We start from the raw sequence: 22,862 nt of genomic DNA on the forward strand, positions 1-22,862 counted from the left end.
AATCTTCCTTGTCTCAGTCTTCCTCTTCTTCATCTCAGTAGTTGGGCTGATAAGGAAAGGAAGGGACTTATGGGAGTTGTAGTATCCCATAAGGTAAATAACCTTATGGAATATGGGGTAAATAACCGTCAGGAAATGGGGGATACCATGCCTCACATTCCGTTTCTCCTCCCCACTTCCCAAGGATCCCCTACCCAGGTGATCCTCCCTCGCTTGTCCACCCCCAGGGTTGGGATCCAATAGCGATGGCCCTTCCCTGGCCACCTGTATAAGGGATCCCCGGGGACTGAGTTGTGAAACACATTCAGGTTTTTCACAGTGGTAATACCTGCAGCATCAGGAAGGTGTTTTTACTGTGGAAATACCTATATGTATTGTGCCTTTTTATGCCATTTTTCTTAAACATGGTACTGTTAACTGCACGATTTTAACCCAGTATTTTAAAAGATTCAAAATGGAAGAACACCCTAAATCCCCCACATTTTTCGGGCCTCTCTCTTTACACTCAATTGTAGTCACTAACTGTAGGGAAATATTAGTGCCCCTACACTAAAAATGTTCACCAGCTAGCAGTGAATTTCAATCTCTTATAATGATGGTGCCCCTCTCAGGTACTACCTGCGAGCAAAGGCACAAAAAGCTAACTCTGTCAATCGTCCATGAGTTGTAATAAACTGACTGAGCCTAGCTATTTAATTGATATGGAAAGCCAAATTTAGACATCAATAGCCAGGGCAACAACCAACTAATCTGGCGTACTCAGCTTCCCACCAAATCACAGCTAAAAGAAAAATGTCTTCTGGCATGATTGACAGGTTAGTGTCTATTATGGCCCTTCTATATGAGAGGAAGTCTTGTTGTTCAGAGGAGGCAATGCAATTGATCATTGTATTTAGTCTATTGGTGAGAACTTTACCGCCTAGTTTGGTCTCAGTGTCCTGGAGCACAATCATGACATTGACAGAATCTTAAATAATTCATCTTTTTAATGAAAGTGGCAGGGTTCATCTGTAAATGGGTGGTATTTTGAAGACGTGTGATTGGGCTAGTAGTGTTCAAAGTGCTTGTGTGAGAGAATTAAGAGAGATAAAAGCATACAGCTCTACCGAAATTGGTCCTGGATTACATTTAAACGCAATCCACAGAATAGAGGATTTAAAATGAAGAGAGATTAAAATAAGCAAAGTGGAGATGAAGTGTCAAAAGAAAAGTGTTGTTCAAGAATAAACCATCAGCAATCAAATTGGCTGGAAGGGTGAAGAGCATTTGGTAGAATAAAATTTGAGGGGATGCGAATGCACAAGACTAACTAAGAGACTGAGTAAAGGTCCTATCTGTGGAAGGGTGTTTCTGTGATTGTGAAAGAGTATGTTGTAGCAGGTAAGGGAAAAAGATCTTGGTGAAAAAATAAAAGATGAGTTAAACATATATAATAGACTCAAATTATATCACAGGGCGTCCATTTAGGGCAATAGGTAAATGTAGAACAGGATTACGGCAATGACCTATAAAATATTGATGTTAGGAAGATTAAGGTGGGGCTAAGAGACATGCAAAGTTAAATAGTAAATAGGCTATTGGCATGTGGCTTTGAGTGAACAGAGCCAAATCAAGACAGCAGTGGAAATAGAAAATGGTGGCATTTGACTGACGGGGACAGCTGTGGGCGAACCAGAACTTTAAGATGTTTTGAAAGAACGAAGATGGAATTCTGCAGAAGGGGTTTGATCAAAATTGGTTCTGTTTAGAAGAGAGAATGAAGAGATTGCTTAAGTGTTTAGGTAAGGAAAAAGTGAAGAGGTTAAACATATTAGGGGTCGGGATTGGAGGAATGAATTTGACAGAGGTAGTATGGGGATAACTCAGGACAGGGTGAACCTCACTTCAGACAGACAGATGGATGCAAAAACAGCTAGATATGCCATTAGTGGGTCTGTGCAGATGTGCACATAGAGGGGCATCAGAAGCACTCAATCGGGGAAGAGTACAAAGGGTTGGCTGAAGAGCGAACACAAAAGCACTATGGGATAGAGACAAGATGTCAGCAGACATTGAACTGATACAGGATTGGAAATAGACCACATTGTGGGATTTATATTCAGATGTATACTCTGCATGTGGACCAGCAGACACAGACAAGTCAGACACTGAATGTTTTTCAAGAAATGCACTTCAATGTTTGCAAAGGAGTGGAAACAACAGAGGCAAATTAAGTGAGGGATGTGGGGGTTGGTCTGATCGATGAATGTTATAATTTATAGTTTGAGTGGACAGGGTGTCTTCAGCATTACAAGAAATGATAGAAAAACAAGGAAGTGCAAGGGAGGCGGAAAATAATTATAGCAATCAAAATAACACTGATCATAGCATTGGCAATACATTACTTAGGAGTAGGCAGGGATCACTAAAAGAACCGAACAAATGTTTGATGCTACAATGACATATATTATGAAGTAGATTGAATATAAAAGAAAATAAAACTAGGTGTCAATTCTGACCATTGGATCAGTAAGAAATGTATTTAAAAGAGCTTAATGACTGCAGAGTAGCAAAATAAAATAAAGATAAAGTGGGTTCTAGGTGTAAATTACAAATTTTTATCAAAAGAGATGAAGCAAAAGATGGCAAAACAATGGCCCAATAGCTCCAGGTCTGCACTGGACGAGAGTATTGGGCCAGGAAGACAGTAGCGGTATTCAAACACAAAGCAGAGACACTGGGCTTCATTACATGTTAGCCGGTCCGTACCGGCACCATTTTCCGGACCGGCTAACTACAGGTTGTGTGGCCGTGTGGTGTGACACCCGCCAGGTCGGACCTGGTGGGCGTAACGCCACCAGCCGCAGACAGACGCGGGATCTACCGGCACCATGTGGTGCCGGTGTTTCCACTTGCACATTCCCATGGAGTCCTATGGGATTCCAAGGGAATGGGGATTTACAGAATGCTGGCTCCGGATTTACAGGATGGCTGTAATGCCCCGGTAATTACGGCAAGTACAGAGCTGGTAAATCCCCACAAGTCCGGTTTTACCGGCATGGCTACCGCCGCACTCGTAATGAGGCCCACTGTAATTCACGCCAGGAAGCAAAGGAGAAGCATTTTTTGTTCATACTAGTTCTATTTCTCCAAATCTTGGAATTCTTCTCATGGACATTCAAACCCCATATTGGAAAGAAGAAAGAATGGGATTTTCCAGAATATAAATATTGCCAACCATCGAAACTGTATGACCTCTTATGATATTACGACACATAGCATAGCTGTTCTGCTACAATCAATCTTTTACACTGAGCAACAATACAGAGTTGTGTTCCTTGGATTGAGAGTTCTTATGATTTTAGAGCATTTAGATTCAATGTAGATAAATGTAAATTAGGCAGAATGATATAGATGAAGGCTGTAAGAATTTCACGACTTCAACATTATTGTCATAATGAAGCGGGCACCAATTCTCGGTTAATTCATTAAAGCTCTATACTTAAATGAATGTACTCATTAATTGGGCCTCATTACGAGTTTGGAGTAGCCATGCCCTTGAAAACCTGGGTCCAGATCCCGCAAAAGTGGACTTACCGGGCCATTCCGACCTTGGGGGGCCCGGTAATTCCCTTTTGCGGCACCCGGACCCGGTGCGTCCCCATTCCCATTTAAGCCCCCATAGGGCTCAATGGGATTGGAGAGGATGCTAACAACAGTCCCGTTACTAACGGGACCGTTGTTAGCATCCTGTTCTGCTAGCGGGTGCCGCTCTGGACGTCTGGTCTGACCAGGTGTCCAGAGCGGCACCTGCGAGCAAACTCGGAATTTTGCGGCGAGGTAACAACGGCGCCGGTAGCATTACCAGTGCCTTTGTTGCCTTACCGCAACACTCATAATGAGGCCCATTGTCTTGAAAATGTCTTGCACAGTGACTTTTATGATGCCATCAGCCAATGTATGCCACAGCAGTTTTACTATTTTATACTCTTTTGTCTAATAAACATTGTCCTTTGGATACCTGTGGAAATAAACCATTCACCAGCATGAAAAACTTTCCACCAATGTATGCAAAAGGGCTTCTGGTCCTGCTGTTGCTTTTGTCATGTTCAAAAATGCGTAACTTGCATGTTTTACACAGAATTGTACAACTTACGTGTTCGGTGCCGCAGGAAGTAACAGGCTTCAGCCCAGAACATATGGCAAGAGCAGCTTTCTCTTCGTTTATCGGCCGAAACTGAATGAACCCACCTACATACCCGTCTAAAAGAGGGAGGGAAAAAAGTACAGTATCACTATTGAAATGTTAAACAAAATCTGTGTATCCCTGTTGATTTTCTTAAGCGAATAAACTAAACAACTTACTATCACAACTCCTTTATTTATTTTTAGGGGTCTATGAATCCTCAGTCTGATAAAGAACACCCACTTCTTGTAAAGAAAAAACATATTTACATTTTTTATCAAATCAATGGTATTTCACTTATCCCAGGTGCAATAAAGATGATGTAAACAATTCACTGGAAAACACAATCCAAATGTGACAAAACATTAAAAACAGTGGTAAAATTCACAAGTGGTAAAATTCACACCGATGAGAATGTAATACAAGCATTGCCAAAGACAATAGTTTTGGTTTGGATGCAAGGTACGTGAGGATCACGGGAAGGACGGATAGAAGAGAAGAGGAGTGGTGATGAGAGAAGAAAGGTGTTAGGGAGGGAAAGTGGGGCAATAAGGAGCAAAGTAAACAGGGTGAAGAGGCAGGAAAAGTGTGGAGTTATCTCTGCACATTTTCCCCAACAATATTGGCTATAAAGTGATTGGTTTAGAGACTGTTTTATGGGAAGTTAAGGAATGTACCCAATGCTTTATGTTTCGCACAGTGCGTCAGAAGTTCCCTACGGGGTCCCCGAGGCAGTGGCAGCTGGTGAAATTGACAGTGGAGTAGCATAAACATTCCACACACATTTGGATGGGGGACTGAGCGTTGCACGTGTGCTAAAACCAACCAAGGGGTATTGTCTCCGTCTGCAAATGCTTTTTAAATGTTGATTGAAATGTTGCAGTTTCACAGCAGATTTTTTGCTGAAGTGGGGAAAAATGCCGTACAATTTACAATCAGCCATGTGACGTAACACATTAGAAAAAATCCAGTAGAACACAAGTCACCAACAGTACACAGGTGAATTTTACAACCCATTTTCAAAATGCTTATGCCCCCAATTTCAGCTACGACTGGCACGGTATAGTATACGTTTGCGATGCCTGTACCCACAATATATGTCATCATTGCCACTACAAATTACTTGTGTTAATGTGTCCGAAATATATGTCCTCAATAACGCTTTAAAATGCTTTCATGACACTGATTCATATACTGATGCATATAGCAGATGTCATCATTGTCACTGCAAAAACCTTTCATGTAGCTGATTTTACCAATATATATCAGCATATACACACACACACACACACACACACACACACACACACTCACTTACACACACTCACAGACTGCACTCTTTCACACATGCACTCACAGACACACAAACCTCTTGCAGTACATACATACTGTGACAAAGGAACATGCCCACACTCAAACACCAATGGCCACTATAAAAAGGATGTTTCTGATCATACTAGGAGCATTCCTAGAGAGGCATTACAGTTGCGTAGTCAGTGCCAAACACTCAGTGTAGGACTTCATGTCTTTCCCTATAAGGCCGCAGTCTTAACCTCCAGATGATTTGGACTAGAATTCCTACCAGCATGTTCAACGGTGGGGGTCTTGGCAGATGAAGTCCAAAATATCTGGAGATGCATATGCTGCAAACATCTGCCTTTGCCTCTGGCCCTGGGACACCCCCAGTCTACCATTTTCCCGTGGTGAATGTTTGGTAAAACCTCAACCTCTTCAGTGCTAGACATGCCGTGCAGTGCTGCAATGCTCTGTCTAGTGCTCCTGAAAGGGGTAGGATTCGGAAGCATTCAACGCTACCTACATTTTGATAGCGGCATACCTCCTTCTCTCCAAAAAACTCACTCAGGTGAGATGCTGGATTTTCCCCAGTTCTTTACACAAACCCTCCCTTTTTAAGGATTGCTTTTAGAAACCCACAACAGGGAGTTATTAAGGTTATCTTGGGTCTCTGTCTCCAGTCCAAAAGGGCTGAAAAGGAAAGGTGTTCAGACATCAAGAGTCCTTCTCTTTGGCTCCTTCTGTCAGCCTTTAGGAACCCTCAGGACCCTACGTTGCCTGAATTAAACACCTAAGGCTGTGGGATAGCCTGAGCTCGCGCAGAGGCCCCTGCCTAATCTTTCTCACCCTCCTAGGCCACAGGGTCGGGTCGCCATTCCATGATCAAGGTGTTCATGTACTGCATTGGGAGCTTCTGTACTGACATCCCCACGTTACTTCTTATGTGTGTTCCCTGGTGTAGCAAAGCTGGCAACTAGGAACCTCTCAATGCATAAAAAGTGATAAAGACATTTAACTAATAATTGGCCCATCCTGCAGCATGTCTGCAATTTAAGTACCAAGCTTTTATATTTCTAATATATGCCACGTCTTGTCCCACTTAGAAATTCTTCGAAAATCAGTACTATCAGTTGGAGCAAATTACTTATTCCCACAGGGACAGACCCATGTGACATTTACCATGTTCAATTATCCGATTTTCCCCTTTCAATTCTATTGTAAGGCCAATCTTCATTTGAATATTGAATATTATCGTTGCTATATTTCGTGCACATTTCTGTATATTGCTAATTTCTTGATATTAATATCAAATAGACAATTCATACACGCACAACTCAAACTATTAAATACAAAAACACATTGTAAACCACACATCCATCAGACCTCCACCGATACACACATATATAGACTACATAAGACATTCTCTCAGAGGAACCCAGGCCCAGTGTCTTTGCCACGGATGTTTTAAAGATCCGATCTCTGTATTCATACCCACAAGCTTCAATTAAAAGCGAATTTTCAATTAAAAGAACCTGGGGTGAACATCTGATAATGGCAGCTCACCCACATTCCCTTCCCAACTAATACTAACAACGAGGATACGACAAACCCCAGAGGCACGAGCAACATAGGGCTTTATAAGCAGCATCAAAGAAGGACTCAGAATCTAAGAAACATTGCAACCTGATAAATGTTTGTTTTATGTGTAAGTACAGATCAGTAATCCACACAATCCTAAACTAACAACATTCTATCAATCCTGGACAAAATGGCAATCAGATGATTAGGAGGTGGTAGGACACACACTCTTCTCAAACAACTTTAAAATCATCCAGGTCAATCGAGAAGGCAAAAGAGGTGGGGGGATCACAGTGCACTTGTGCAATACGACTAATCGTGTCAAGTCTCATATCATTGACATTCGCAGTAGTATGAGGAATAACATCGAAAATGCTTCCATGGTAGAACCATCTGAGGATGGGGCATAGCTTTGTAGAACTAAATAAGAGTGATACTGATGAAAGTCAAAGGAATACTCATACTGCTTAGATTGCAACAGAAATACATTTTTCCAACCAAGAGCCATATTTTGTGGTTGAAGGACATTGTGGGGTGGCATAAGGTGAGATAATGTAATGCTGTTGCCTTTAGGTAGGGTGGCATTTACCATGCTTGGATTATGGAAAATCATTGGGACCTGCAGTTGTATTGTGATGGTTGTTGCAGGAAATAGACATATATAGGGTTCCATCCATATCTACTTATACCTACTATTTCTGTTTGTTAAACCATTTCTCCATGTTTGGGTTGTTTTACCTTTTACTGAACTGGCAGCTATGATGATGTGCTCTGATTACAATGATGGCGTTTATTGCTCTCTGGAGTTGCGCTTGTGGGCAATTTCTTCCATACTAATTGGTATTTATGACCTTTAGATTCGCATGGACGTTCTTGTGCATTTGACTATATGTATTCAGACTTTACAGTAATGCTGCGATCTAGTTGTTGCACGATGCTGCACATCAACATGTTGACGTCACGTGATTTTGAACGCCAGCAGCTGGTACAGGACGCTATTTCCAGTACTGGTCAGCGGCCCTTTTTGAACATGCAGCCACGCTGCTGTCTATTTTCTGAGGAGTAACGTTGGGGTTCCCAGACCGTATATGTTCCTATTAAAGGGTTGCTTTCACTTTATATGATTGCGCAGTATGGTATGCATTGGTCTCCCAGTTACGAGTCTGCCATTAGCATTCATGTATCATTTTTTGTTTAGCTGCTATGTGCGGCTATAAGTGATCATATTTCATGTGCAGTGGATACGGACTTGAGGTATAATTTACTGTGGGTGTTACAGCCGTCTATGGAATTGCATGCGATATATACAGTCACACCTTTCTGTCCATGTATAATTCATTTAGAGGCCCCTGCAACCGGTTAATGGTTTACAACTTACTAACTAAATTCATTCATATATAGCACACACTAAGCCAAAGGTCTCAGGGCGCTTATATAACAAACAAACAGGCAGACATAGAAGAGTGGAGAAGGAAAGGGGACCTACGTGCAGTCACTGTATCATAGTAACAGGAGAAGTCATTTAAGGAAGTTTATTGTGTGTTGTTTATTGTTCAGTTTGGACATTAAAAAAACGTGCTTTAGGACGTTTCCTAAACAGCTGCAGTGTTGCCCACAAGGGGCCCTCTGATGGCACTGATCTTGAGGGGTAAGGGTAGTGTGTGAGTTCTGTTACTTTGGGATATCTGCGGATTTGAAGGAATAAGTGAAATTTCTATTACCTTGCTAGAGTTGGATGTTGTTTATTGATATGGTTGCTTGATTATTGGCACAACTGAAGTGAATACACTGAATTTATGTGCCAGACCTACACCATTGGATAATTACCAGGTATTTAGGTTGTTTGTGAGGCTGAATCATACATGTATTGTTTTGAAGGGTTATTGAATTACAATGACCTATGAGAGTTATACATAGCATTTTTTAATTTGCTTTTGATTTGTCTTGTAGAATTCATGGATGGGTTATATCACTTCACTTCTCATTTGGCCTAATAGAAGAACGTTTTGGACCATTTAAGGCCTTGGGGAGCCCTTGTCTATGAGTTCCCCATAGGATTACTCTTTTCAATGTTATGGAGAAGCCACCATTTATACCCCTGAGGAATGTCCTACATGTGTAATGCTTTAGGGTTGTTGTTTTGAATTCAGTGACTGATTAATTGAAATGCGTGATGACTGCTTTAACTTCAACTGGGGACACTACTTACCATGCGTGCATGTTAAGCAATGTTTCCAAGTGAAATGAAACCCTACTCAACACGCGATCATGTCAGGGATAGTGTACAATGGATCCCTACGCGGGTCCACCAGTTTTATGCTGATGCACAAAACAGGCGGAAAACATAGGGATCTTCAGCATTTCCACCGGCATGAAAATCCATGCTGGTGCAGATGCTGGAACATTTATATGGTGGAGTGGAAGGGAGTGGACAAACAAATAGTTTCTTACCTGTAACTCCTGTTCTCCAGCATTGGTATCTTTCATAGATTCACATGCTGTGAATATTCCCCGTCGTCAGGCTGGGAATCCTCAGTTAATTTTTGATTCCCCCTGCCCTAGGCAAGAAGAACTAAATTGTATAGCCTAACACTCTTGTTATGGGTGCTTTTGGTCCCAGCCAATAGGACCTTGGGTAACTGTAGACTAGACCCTCCTCTTCCCTTCACATTCTAACCCTGTGTAACCGGAAGTCACTGGTGGGCGAGGGATTTTCTCTCCGATGGGGTGGAAGGAGGGTGCATGTGAATCTATAAAAGATACCAATGCTGGAGAACAGAAGTTACAGGTAAGAAACTACTACTCCAGAACTGGATCTTTCATAGATTCACACGCTGTGAATAGATTACGTAGCAGTACACAGGTATAGGAGGTGTTTGCTGGGAATAGAACCTTTTGCACCCAACCTTACCACTTATCCGAGGATCATAGCTTACTGGAACAGGTGTTGTAGGACTACCCTTCCTGTTCGCACATGTTGTTTCTCCAGGCAATAGTGCCTTGTGAATGTATTCGGCATGGCCCAGGTGGCTGCTTGGCATATATCAGCAATCGATACACCTGACCAGCATGCCGCAGAGGCCGCTGTTGCTCTTGTTTAGTGTGCATGAGGGGGGCCTGGAGGTGCTTCCCTACAGATTTGTGGCAGAAAACAATGGCCGACGATATCCATCTTGCTATGCTTTGATTGGAGATAGCGTTGTATTTCCTTGCCTGCCCATATATCACAAACAGTTGCGTTGAATGCCTGAACGACTACGTTCTGTCTATATAGTACTTAAGATCGAACAAGTGTAGCGCCAACACCACCGGTGATAAGACTTGTTGAAGAATGCTGGCAGGGATTTGACCTAATTTTTATTGAATTCCGAGCGGACCTTGGGGGTGAACTGCGGGTTGGTCAAGGAGTTGGTCAGGATTTCTCTTTAGAACCTCAATTATGGGTGGTTGATAGCGAGGGCCTGTAGTTTGGACACTATCCTTGCAGACGTAATAGCCACTAGGAATGCAACTTTCCATGACAGGAAACGTAATGGTGCCGAGGCAAGAGGATCAAATGGTTTTCACATTAACCCTGAGAGAACGGTGTTGGGGCTCCGCTCTGGCGAGAGCCATTTTAGTGGCAGGACATTTCTGAAGAGGCTCTTGAGGAAATGTTTTATGAGCATTTTCCAACAAAGGGACATGCCCTTGTCCTTTCTGGTGTATCTTGAGATGGCAGCCAAGTGCACCTTAATGGAGTTGTGAGATAGGCCCTGTTTGGCTAGGCCTAGCAGATATGGGAAGACTTGCTATGGCGTTATCCGAAATGGGTTCAGGATACCTTGGTGGTGTTGGTCCTGTGCTTTGCACCAGTTGCAGAAATGCATCCACTATAGGCGGTATGACTTATTGGTAGAGGGCGCCCTAGCTGCCTCCAACACCCCTCTACAGTCCTGGGGAATTTTAAGGCCTCTGAACTCTGTGATGTCAGGAGCCACGCTGAGAGGCGTAGCGATTGCGGGTTGTGGTGTAGGATCTTCCCCTTTCCCTGTGTTATCAGGTCTAATTGAGTGCCGAGTCGGACAGGATTATCCACAGCCAATTGGATTACCTCAGAGAACCAGGTCTGGCAAGGCCAGTATGGAGTGATGAGAATCACCTTGCAGGTGTATCTCTTGATTGTCATCAGCGTTCTGCGTGATCGGGAACGGAGGGAACGCGTATGCGAAGATGCCGTCCCATTGAAAAGTAAACAAGTTTCCCATGGATCCCTCCTGCAGTGTCCTGCTGTCACGATGCCTGCCCCCGGAAAGCCAGACCAGGCCCAGCCACCCCGGAAGCAGGCATCATGCCACTTGAAGCATGCCCAAAATCCCCAGTTAGGGGCTATTTGGCTACAGTCCTGGCGCCTATGGCGCCAGGCTCATAAGAATAAAGGCAGTCCTGGCGCCATGGGCGCCAGGCTCATTACAGAAAACGTACCTGATGCAGACCATGCTGCATACCTACCTGATGCAGACCATGCTGCACGAAGCCACAAGCCAAATGAGGCTTAGAGGGACTATTTTACCTCCGGGACTCCTTTCCTCTCGGGTGGGGCAGTGGAAGAATACTTACATGGGACTTCTTCCAAGGCTATTTAAGCCACACCCGGACAACCACACGTGCTTCGCGTTATTCTGCGTGCTGCAGCGTAACGCTCACCGTGTCTTCAGCAGCTCCAGTCTTTAGCCACGCCTGCTTCAGCCCTGGAACACCTGGAACAAGAAAGGAGAAGGAGAAGAGATCAGAACAAAACCCTTACCTGAATTCTTGATCCGGCACATCGTCGATCTGGAAGAGAGAAGCCTTCACAGGTGCGTTGCCACGCACCTCGCAACGCCGCGCTGAACTCACCATCCGGGGCTGCATTCCTTTACTCCATCGGGAACCCAGCATCTCCAGGCCATTCTTTAACACCTGGGGACGACAAGAACAAATAGGTGAGCAAGGGCAATACAAACCACCCCCAAAGACTTACCTGATTACCACAGGGGGGTACTCACCTCATCTCGGGTCGGCGCAGTCAATCCTGTATCACCGCCGCACCCCGGCCCCTAAGGGGAAAAAACAAGGACAATACAACCTACCCCCAAAGACTTACCTGATTACCACAGGGGGTACTCACCTCATCTCGGGTCGGGGCAGCCAATTCTGCATCACCAGGTGAGCGTAACACCTGCTGGCATACCTGAACACATTTCTTGTTCTAAGCCATGGCGAATAGATCTATTCCTGGCTCCAGCAGCGAAAAAGCAACTTAAGTGATGTTTGATTGAGCTCCCATTCGTGGTTTTGGGAGAGCTACCTGCTGAGGCTGTCCGCTGTTTGGTTGTAGATACCTTGAAGGTGCAATGCTTTCATGCTAATATGTTGGGCTATGGCCCAGTGCCATGTGAGCTGTGCCTCCCTGGACAGTATCTTAGACCTGGTACCCCCCTGCTTTCACAGGTAATATACATTGTGGTGGTATTGTCTGTGAGGACCTTCACCATTTGATTTTGTAGTACCGAGAGGAAGAACTTGAGTGCCCACTGAACCGCTTTCAGTTCAAGTACATTTATGTTCAGGGATGTCTCCTGGGGCGTCCATAGCCCTTGATGTGTAGTTGGTCTAAGTGAGCTCCCCACCTGTCAGGGCAGACCAAAGAAAAGGCAAAACTTGCGGAGAAAACACACAAACAATGCCATGACAGGTGGGTGTGTGGGTACTGTATGTTGTGTTCCCTTTAAAAACATTGTTACACCCTTGAAAATTGCAAAGAGGAGTATGCTGCCTTACAGGAGGCTGCTTTGTCCTCTCTGCAGGCAGCAAGCACTAAAAAACGACATTGCCGAGCATGCTTTGGGCATGGGCGGCCAATCAGGAAGCAGATTGGGTGTGACGCGAGTCATCGCGCATGCGTGAGCTACCAAGCACGGGGCTTGTGCTCGAGAACTCAGCGGAGGAGGACGTGTGCAGAGCAGCTCAGGCGCGGACTTCACACGAGGGGCCCTGCCCCACCAGATCACGGATCCGGCCCCTCGCCTATTGAAAGATAAGTCAGGGAGGCGCTGCAGAGGGAGCGGGGAGGCTAAAACTAAAGACGTGGGAAGCGTTGCAGAGGGAGTTGGGGAAGTGAAGGGGGCACCTTCACCCTGCCCATACCAATCGCCCCTGCGTCTGCAAAAAGAGATAAATAGCCGCATCTGAAGCAACTCCCTTTACTTTTTTTACTTATATTCTCGCTCGACGAGGACACAGGTTCCAACGTGGAATATTTCCGAGAACACGTGTAAAGGCGCATGCCATGGGTCACGGAGAAACATATCTCCGACACCGCAGAACGAAGTGCAAACTTAGGAGCTGCAAGCCACGCACGGCGACGCTCGTGCTGGCATGATAGAACAGCTAGCTTTTGGGGGGTCATCTAATGAGGACAGTGTGCGGGGACCACGTGCGGTGCCGCACGCCATTGGAAGTGTGTGTGGATGCACGCGTGTAGTGTGGAGAGAGGATGACCGTATGAATCTACAATACAGGCAATAACAATGTGTTCTTTCCTTGTAGCATGAACCCTGCCTGGACTACCTCAAAGACGCCGCCTGAGACTGACAGCTCCGACTGGTGACGCTAAGGACCCTGTTACCGGACTTGGACAGCAGAAAGCTAAGTGTGCATGTGTAGATATTCAGTGTCAGTGACTCGCTAACTGACAGCCTGTATTTGATGCCCAGTGTTATGTGAATTTTAACACAGTTGTTAGAACTGTCTTGGGACATAAAGTTGTAACGTTGTGAGTCAGCCTAGAGGCTTCATGGAAGCTGCCTTGTGGAACAGAAGATAAAACGTGTGCAGCAATCAAAATCCTCCCCAATCTCCCCAGTCCTGTCCATAACCTCTACCTAACCCTTTTCCCGGTTATCCTAACTTCCCCTTCCTATCCAACCAACGAGACCCTAACCCTCTTTCTCTGCTCTGGTCGTGAAAGCCTGTGTAAGCACTGACTTGCAGGCATCTAGACCATTGTGGGGGTGGTTGGTTATTTCCAGTCCTGCGCCAGGAGCAGCGTGACCCTTAACACCACCATTGTAGGGAGGCATCCGTCACCAGCGTCTTGGTGGGTGTAGGGTCTTGGAACGTCTTTCCTTTGTGGACATTGGGTTTGGTTGCCCACCACTGAAGCTGCGAGTGGATTCTGGAAGGGATCTGAACCTTGTCTCCCCATGACCCATTGGTTTGCGACCAGATGGCCGACAGGAACTCCTGCAGTGACCTCATGTGTAGCCTGCAGTGTGGCATTAGTGGGATGCACAATGCTATTGTTCCGAGTAGTTCCATTGATTCATTGTTGCACCATTTTTTATCTTGCTTTGGTATAAAGTATTGTAGCCAAGTGTTGAGGGCGTTTATCCTGTCGTTAGATGGGTGCACTGTTGGCTCGTGTGTGGAGAATTCTGCCCCTAGGAATATGAGCTTCTTGGACGGCCATAAGGAAGATTTTTTGTAATTGATGGAGAAGCCCAGTGTTTGCAGCCAGTCCACTGTTGCCGCTATTGACCGTAGAGTTCAGTCCTGGAGGATGAACGTACGAGCCAGTCTTCTAAGTAAAGGTAGACATGGTGACCTTGTTTCAGCAGGCTGTCCGCCACCGGTGCAAGGCACTTTGTAAAGGTGCATGGTTTGTTTGTTTGTTTTTATTTATATAGCGCTCCCAACCCAAAGGTAACTGGGCGCTGACTTTAATTCGAATGGTTGGACCCTGAGTTGATAATGCTGGTTACAGATGATGAATCAGGAATTTTCGGTGCCCCGGATGGATTGGTATGTGGAAATACACATCCTGGAGGTCCAGGGATGCAAGGAGGCTGTGGTGCTGCATAACTTCTATGACCTTTTGTAGAGTGATCATGGTAAACCTCTGCCATTTTATGAACTAGTTTAACCTTCTGAGGTCTAGTAGTAGGGCGTCCTTGTGCGCTTGCGGTTGGGGGTTTGGTGGCATGGGAGGGGGGGCCCATTCGAATTCTAACAGGTGCATAGCGGACCACAACGAGCACCCACTTGTCTGATGTTATTGCGTCCCATACCCCGGCAAGCCTGGAGATTCTCTCCCCCAGTGTGCTGTGTGTATGACTGTCATTGTTGAGGTTTACCCCGCCGACCCCTTTGGGAGACGGATGGTTGCTTGCAGCGTTGGGTCTGACTTTTTATACCCCTAGTACACCTTTTTGTACCCCTGTGAGTAATATGCTGTGCCCTTATTGAACTGCCGCCTCTTGTAGGAAGAGGCTGTTGACGTCTGCCGGATGCTCCCCTTAATTGACAAAAGTTGCATCGGTTCTATAGAGATGTTAGAGACCTGACCGTTTCTGTGTCTGTTTTTACTGTCTTGAGGGCCTCGTCGATTTTAGGACAGAATAGCTCCTCCCTCTCGAATGGCATACCTACCACCTTGTGTTGGAAGTCTGGCCGGAAGCCCGTACAGCGGAGCCAAGCCTGCCTTCTTAGAACTACTCCATTTTCCACCTGCCTAAAACCTGTCTCTGGCAGGTCTACTGCCATGGTGATCCCTATGTTGGAGGTGTCTTCACTTTCCTTCAGTATTGCCTTTGCCTCCTTACGCTTTTCCACTAGGAGGTGGTCCAGGATTGGTGCAAGTTTATGCCACATTCTCTGTCGTACCTAGCTATGATGAGTAGGAATTTAGCTGCTTTCACTGTTGTGGCACCACAGCTAGTATCTTCTTCCTAAAGGTGTATTGTTTATGAGCCTCATTGTTTGGAGGGACAGCACATTTTTGCTTTTCCAACTTTGCTTTTCTGCCTGCCTCTGCCGAAACCACTGATTTGGTTGATGGTTGAGAGGAGAGGCACTTCGGGGCATTGTCCGGAGGGTTATAGTTTTTAACTAGGCGGCCTGTGATGGCCGGGATTGTGAATGGTTGCCACAGTGCTTTTACCCCCTCCTGCCATACGTGGTCAAGGATTGGGATGGAAACCACTGTCTTTCTCCCTTTGCCCATGAGGTTGAATAAAAAGCATTCTTTGTCTTCCTCGAAAGGGGAGGAGACCAAACTCCTTCCATGCCTTCACGACTGTGGAGTGGAACGCTGTGATGTCATAGCGGGGACATGGTTTCTCAGATTCCTTTTCCTGGGGGAATCCGTTTCCCAGTATCATCCCATCTTGGTGTGGTTGAGGAGGATGTGGTGTCCTGTGACTGGTCTGTATCCATACCGGTTAGTTCTCCTTCCTCTAACACTGATTGGGTCAGTGCATGAGGCCTCTTTCTGGACGAAGTAAATGGCACCAGATAATTGCTTCTGTGTCTACGGATTGGTTGTAGCCTCAGAGCCGGTGTGGCAGTGATGGAAAGGAGGATCGTGGCTGTGATCGTCCTTTGGAGGAGTGCATTGATCTTATCCCTGAAGTGGACCTTGTCCTGGGAGGTGTGGACCTTGCCGCCTTTTCCCTTGATGCCGACCTGGGTCTGGAAGGAGACTCCTGTTGAAGGGAGGGTTGGGGTGGCAGGGCTGGAGGTCCTGGTCTTGTCAGTGCTGCATCTATCTGGGTGATGACCCTTTGTAGGGATGAAAGGACCTGGGTAGACAGTAGGGCCTGCGGATTAGCGAGCATCAACCTTACATCCCCTTGTTGGAACTGTATGTGTTGGTGGGAGTGTCCCCTGGTTGGACCTGGGACATCCTTCTGTTGTGATTGGTTCAGTGGGGAATTTCCCCTTTTGTGGGGTCAACTTGCTGAATATGCCTCCCCGGCATAGATGGTTTGGCTGAAATTTCGTCCTGCCATATAACCAACCTTTTTGAGTCTGATTGTTGGTGCTGTACCTCAAAATCGGTATCCACCTGATGTTGCAAGATGTCCTCTGGCATTTCTGAGTGTGTTGAATTGGAGACTCCTGGGTGACCTGTGGTTGTGAGCTTTACTCCAAGACCATCAGTTGCCCCTCTTGTGGGGGTTGCCGCTGTTCCACCTCCGTCACCTGGGCTGCCGCAGGCGATGCCAATGGCTGGGCCGTTATCGAGGGCGTCATTGACGTTAGTTAGACATGGACGAACCTGACTTTTTAGATGATGTCAACAAGGTGGTCCTGTACGTTTAGGAGTATGATGCATCACCGTTGACAGGCTAGATTTTTGAGAAGTCATCGACAAGGCAGCTTTATGTTTCGAGGACTGGTCTGTCGCAGATGGGTTCGATTTTTGAGCTGTCGTCAACAAGATGGTTTTTGTCTTTTGCGATGTCGCCGACAAGTCCGTTTTAGTGGACGAGGCAGTTTTCGTAGTTGGCATAGTGGACGGGTGCAGAGTCTGCTGTTTCGCTGATCTCTGCTGCCTTTCCGTGGATGGTGGTCGTTTACACGTCCTTTGCTCCTCGCAAGCCTCTTTTGAGCTGTGTCTATGCGGCTTTGAAGCAGTTGCTGACGTGACCTTAGGCCCTGAGGAATGGGTTTTGCCCTCTCTCACTGACCTTGAGCTATGGCCTTGATGCTCCGGTCCCATCAACGACTTCCTCGCCGGTGACAGTAGTTCTTTTGCGGGCAATGCCAGGCCACCTACACCTCCCGGTCTCTCCCCCGCCGACGGCCCGTAGCCATTGGATATTTTATGCTTCTTCCCTAGGCGCTCCTTTGACTGGGCCCTCTCATTCGAACGTGGGTGCTTCTCTGCGGGAATGGCCATGCTTTTGGTCGACTCGATGTCGGAGGGGTATTCCGGATAATTTCACTTGTTTAACCAGCATACCTGCCATCTGTGTCTATCCTTGCGGGTCTTGGAGCTAAGATCACTGCAGATAGTGCAGCCCTCCAGGCTGTGATGTGGGTAGAGACAGTAAATACAGTCGGAGTATTTGTCCCCTTCATAAACGTTCTTAAGGCCACAAGTGGCACAGCGTCTGAAGAGAGGTCTCCTTTTACCCTTCATCCCCTTAGAATGAAACTCCTCATCTTTGAAAAGTTTCCCCTCCTGGGGAAAATAGTTTTTCCTTGAAAGTAAAGTCCTTTTTAAGTTGATTTAGAAGAAATAGCTTGTTTTTTCTAACAGTGTTGAACCAGAGGACTTCCTCAGCGGAACACGCAGTTAGAATGTGAAGAAAAGAGGAAGAGGAGGGTCTAGTCTACAGTTCCTCAAGGTCCCATTGGTTGGGACCGCAAATACCCGTAACAAGGGTGTTAGGCTATAAAATGTAGTTCTTCTTGCATAGGGCAAGGGTAATCAAAAATTAACCGAGGATTCCCAGCCTGACGACAGGGAATATTCACAGCATATGAATCTATGAAAGATCCAATGCTGGAGAAATGCAAGTTGCGTTCCACACCCTACTCTCTGCATACAAATTATTGAAAATGGGGCATGATGTAAATTAAAGGCATTTAAGTCTTACTCGAGGCTTTTACGCCTTTCATTCACATTACACCCCCAACCCACATAATAAGTGGCTTAGCAATCAACACAGCTTCATCCCCATGAAATAAAATTGCATGATTTTCTTTTCCATCAATAGAGCATCTGCATGCAACTCAGTTTATCTTACTGCTAGGGAATTAATATGTAAAGGAAAGAGCAATGGGGCCAATGCACACCGCTGCCTGACCCCTCTCTTATTAGATATCTTCTTTCTCTGCTCACCCCCAGTTCCATATCACACTGATGCAAATGTGTGGTGTTTTTCTTGAAGGGATGATACAGTCTTGAAGAATGATAGGTTTCAAAGCCCACGTCTCCTGAAAACAAATAATTTGAACATTTTTGAGAAAAGCTGCCCAATCCATATTATCAATTTTTATTTTTTTAATCCTTGTTATGTTCCAGGATAAAAAATGTATCTCCCCATCTCATCTCACCTTACATTTACAATTACATCCTGTTCCTCTCTCTTGAATTGGAGGACCTTCACATCTGTCCAAAATAATGAAATTCCCTACTTCACGCTGTCGTGCAGGTAAACATCTTTGTTAAGGAGCAGTTGGACAAATAAAAACAAAATCGTTGGCCATTTTCAAAGCTGATAAGTAAGGTTAAACAAAATTAACCATACACACACTTATTAAGTGCACTTTTCCAGGGATGGGAACTAAAATCAATTGAAAGAAACCTTTCCATTAAAAAACGTAAGCGATAGCGTTACGCAGAGGATATCCTTTTCGAGAGTATTCCAGTATGGTGTCCGTGTAACTTTTATAATATCATCTCTGATCAAGAAAGCCTGCCACTCTTATGCCCAATCCAATGTGATACTTTATTTGTTAACAACTCTATTAAAATTAGTTTTTTAGCAACCTCAGGACTCCTAATAAACGATATTACTATGGTTAGGTTATTCTTCATGGTTAATAAAGCCAGGTAAAAAGCTTGGGTTGGCTATTACTGCCCTTAGTTTTCTTTTTGTTAACAGATTTTTAGCCACGATTTTTGAAGCCAGGCAAGGTTTTCTGACTATCTGTGAACTTCTGAATTACACTGAATTCTGGGCTCGATTGCACCATCTTTTTTTAAAGCTATCTCACATATCCTCTTTTCGCTGTACTGTGTTATGTAGTTTACTCTCTATACAAAGCAGTTCACAGATGTCTGGTTTCTGCATGCTTTGAGCATTTAGTTTACCCAAAGTCACCTGCAAAATATCATCAATACTTAGCCCATGTTAAGTGAATCAATTGATTCTCAAATGAGCTTGTTCTAAATACAAAGCTTATACACAGTCTACCAGCCGGATAATTCTAGAGTCTAAAACCAAATACGAGGGTTTCTATTTCCTTCAATGATTCTATCAGCCTCCATAATAGGTTCAATCATCGCTGAGATTTTGGGCCTCATTACGTGGTATCTTACAGGTGCCGGCAACAGTAGGTTAATCCCCATTCCATGGTGTCGACAGGACTCCAAGGGGGAATTGCCGGCATCACCGGCACTGGTAATATACTTGCTGTTTTTTGCTGGTGGGGTGCCTGAGTTACCTCCAGCGGTTGGCTGGAGGTAAATCAGGCCATCCCACTGGCAAACTTGGAGTATGCCGCTCCGGAAATGTGCCGGTAAACGGAATTACTGGCACGTTAATTCAGGATCGGCATACTCCTAATGAAACCCTTTTTCTGCTGTGCATTCTATAAACTGTCAAAATCATAGCCTTGAAGAGAAAGTTTAAACATTTTCCTTGCCTGTGTTTCTTGGCACAGGGCTGGTGGAGTGCTTATGGTTCCCCATAACAAATGTCAACAATTTAAACCTACTCGAAGTGGACCAGACATTAGCTAAACTATCCATTCTGTAGGCACATAGTCCCACTCTGTGCCAGATGACAATCAATGATAATGATTGCACAGTCAAACCTAGCACAATGTTAAAAATATTTTGGATTTAAAAATAACTTTGTTTAATAGTTGTGGCATACCTACCAGTGAATAAACAAACCATGTATTTGTGAGGATAATTATAGCATGATCCCCCGAGACTATCTCAACCCTCCTTCCTCCCCATATCAACCCTCCTGACACTCCCCGTGATCGTGCCCAATTTTCATCGTCCGGTCCCGTTCAAGCATCTGTAAATTGTCAGTACAATGTAAAGTTACATAGTGCGATTGGCTTAAAAGTTAACAATGGGTATTCCTGGCTAAAATCTATTAATTGCAACTAGTTTTAGAAATATCTCAAGAGCAGATTGTATAGGAGGGCTGTGATCGTCTCTGCCACTATTATGTCCCTCACCTTGTATCACCACAGGGGTTTCAAAGGGCCTTTCAGGGTTTTCCTATATCTTGCCACTGTAACTGTGGCTGCCAGTAACAGCTGAGTAATGAGCCTAGCCATGTTGCCTATTCACAGATGTTGTTCTTCGTCCTGGCCTCCAGCAGCACTAGCAGATCTGTCGGCAGCTGAAGGCCTGTTATAGCCTCAAGACTTTCTAGGATATCCACCCAATATCTTAGAATCTTCAGACAAGTCCACCACATGTGACAAATGTCACCATTTTTCTGCATCCCCTCCGAGTCTTGGGGGGATGCAGCATTCTTTTAATGCAGTTTTGTGTGGTGGAATTACCAGCAATAGCAAAGCTTTAATGAACATTCCTTATTCACGGCACATCTTGATGCTGTCTGATGCATGCCCATATTGCCTTCCGTGTGTCGACATCCATTGTCCAGCCCAAGCCCTTTCCTCAGTTGTTCATGTATGCTAAGTCCTTGTTTTAATCATCTTTTTCCAATAATTTATATAAAGTTGAGAGTTTAGCACGTGTAAGGCCTGCTTTAAATGTCAGTTCCAGGTCCATTGCCGGTCTAATCCCTTTCGCTTTGACCATGGGCTGTGTCGGAGTTGAGTGCATCTATATCTCTCATTTTTGTTAAGTTTGAATCTCTCCTTTCATCGCATGAAAGACAATGGTATTTCATTTTCCTATAGCTGGACTACCTTCTTGAGACCCCCATGAATCCATTTTCTAAATGATGATTTTGACATTCTCAAGTAAATTCAGCGTTGTTCCATATCGGGAATAATGGCCCTAGACCGGCTGTTACGTCCCAGCACTGCATCGCTTTGCGCCAATAGTGAAGGGATACCTTAGTGGCAGATAACAACTGAGAGCTATGTGAGAGTTTGGTGATATTTATATATAAAAGATTAGGAACCGGTAGTGGGCCATTAGCTTGTTCTATTTGTATACACCTTGGGGCTAGGTTTCCTTGGGTCCATGAGAAAATACGTGAAAGTTGTCCTGCTAGATTATACCTAAAGATTACTGGCACCCCTACTCCCCACTTTGTGGGGATTACGCAGTAATACTGCTTTCAAGAGTCACCATTTCTTACCCTTCCAGATGGGCTACCCACTCTATTCCCAGCAGTCCCATAATCATAACCAGTCAAACAGAGCCTCCTTAAAAGCTCTCTAAAAAAGCTCAAAGAATCGCCTCTCATTCTTATATGGGGGGTTTGGCTTCAATATCCACTTCAAAACTTGAGCTGCCTGCCTACAACTTTGGTGCCCTTTGGTATGGCAAGATTCACCAAAAGTTCTTCTGCTGACGCACACAACATGCAGGTACAGGTGCCGGCGCTTCTCCAGTGCTCCGCTCAGTTAGAGGAACCTGAAACACTAATGGATGACACCAAGTGAAACACATCTGCATCAGATCTCTTGCTCCTGGAGGAAAGAATAGACATGCTGCAAACTTAGATTCGGTAAACCGTGGATATACTTATACCATTAAATCTATTCACCCCTCCAGAAAAAGCAACAGAGTGGGGATTACATCCTAGCAACTAATCCTGAAGAAGCCAAGCTTGAAACTAGAACAAGCTTGGAGGAGGCACTACAACCAGCAAAATAAAACAGCATACCAGCAACCTATTTGAAACTACATAGCAACAGTTGGAAAGACCAGAAAACAAAACTATGCTGAGCACATCAGAACAGCAACTCGCCTGGCGATAGTAATGTTTAATATAATAAGGAAAGGAGAAACCCTAGCACCACACCCTTCTGCAAATCATGCAATGACATGACCAATCTCTTCCAAAATAAGGTCAAAAACTTCCAGCAAGCCCTAGACGCAGCCCAAATTGACTGAAACAATGATTCCATTCTGAAATAAAACAAAATCACAACCCCATCCCTCAACCAATATAAGTCCCTCACTGAAGCGGATTTCACTAAACTGATGAAGGAGAGAAACAAAGCAGGCACCACAGATGTTCACTGCTGATCATAGATCCTCATCAAAAAAACAAAATAGTTCTCTACTTTTGAAATTTCATGAAGTATTCGCTAGAAACAGGAATCGTACCAGGACTTATCA

At 44.9% G+C, this 22,862-nt stretch overlaps 1 protein-coding gene across 1 annotated transcript in view; it reads right to left on the bottom strand.

Moving 5' to 3' along the window:
- LOC138520953 (intelectin-1-like) overlaps positions 1-22,862 on the bottom strand; it is a 480,959-nt gene that overhangs the window by 148,310 nt on the left and 309,787 nt on the right. The window contains exon 7 of the mRNA XM_069633410.1: positions 4,136-4,242. Within this exon, the coding sequence (XP_069489511.1) occupies positions 4,136-4,242 (107 nt within the window). The remainder of the gene's footprint in view (positions 1-4,135; positions 4,243-22,862) is intronic.

The sequence above is a fragment of the Ambystoma mexicanum genome, chromosome 1q, assembly GCF_040938575.1.
Source record: "Ambystoma mexicanum isolate Mex_15411 chromosome 1q, UKY_AmexF1_1, whole genome shotgun sequence".
Taxonomy (NCBI): domain Eukaryota; kingdom Metazoa; phylum Chordata; class Amphibia; order Caudata; family Ambystomatidae; genus Ambystoma; species Ambystoma mexicanum.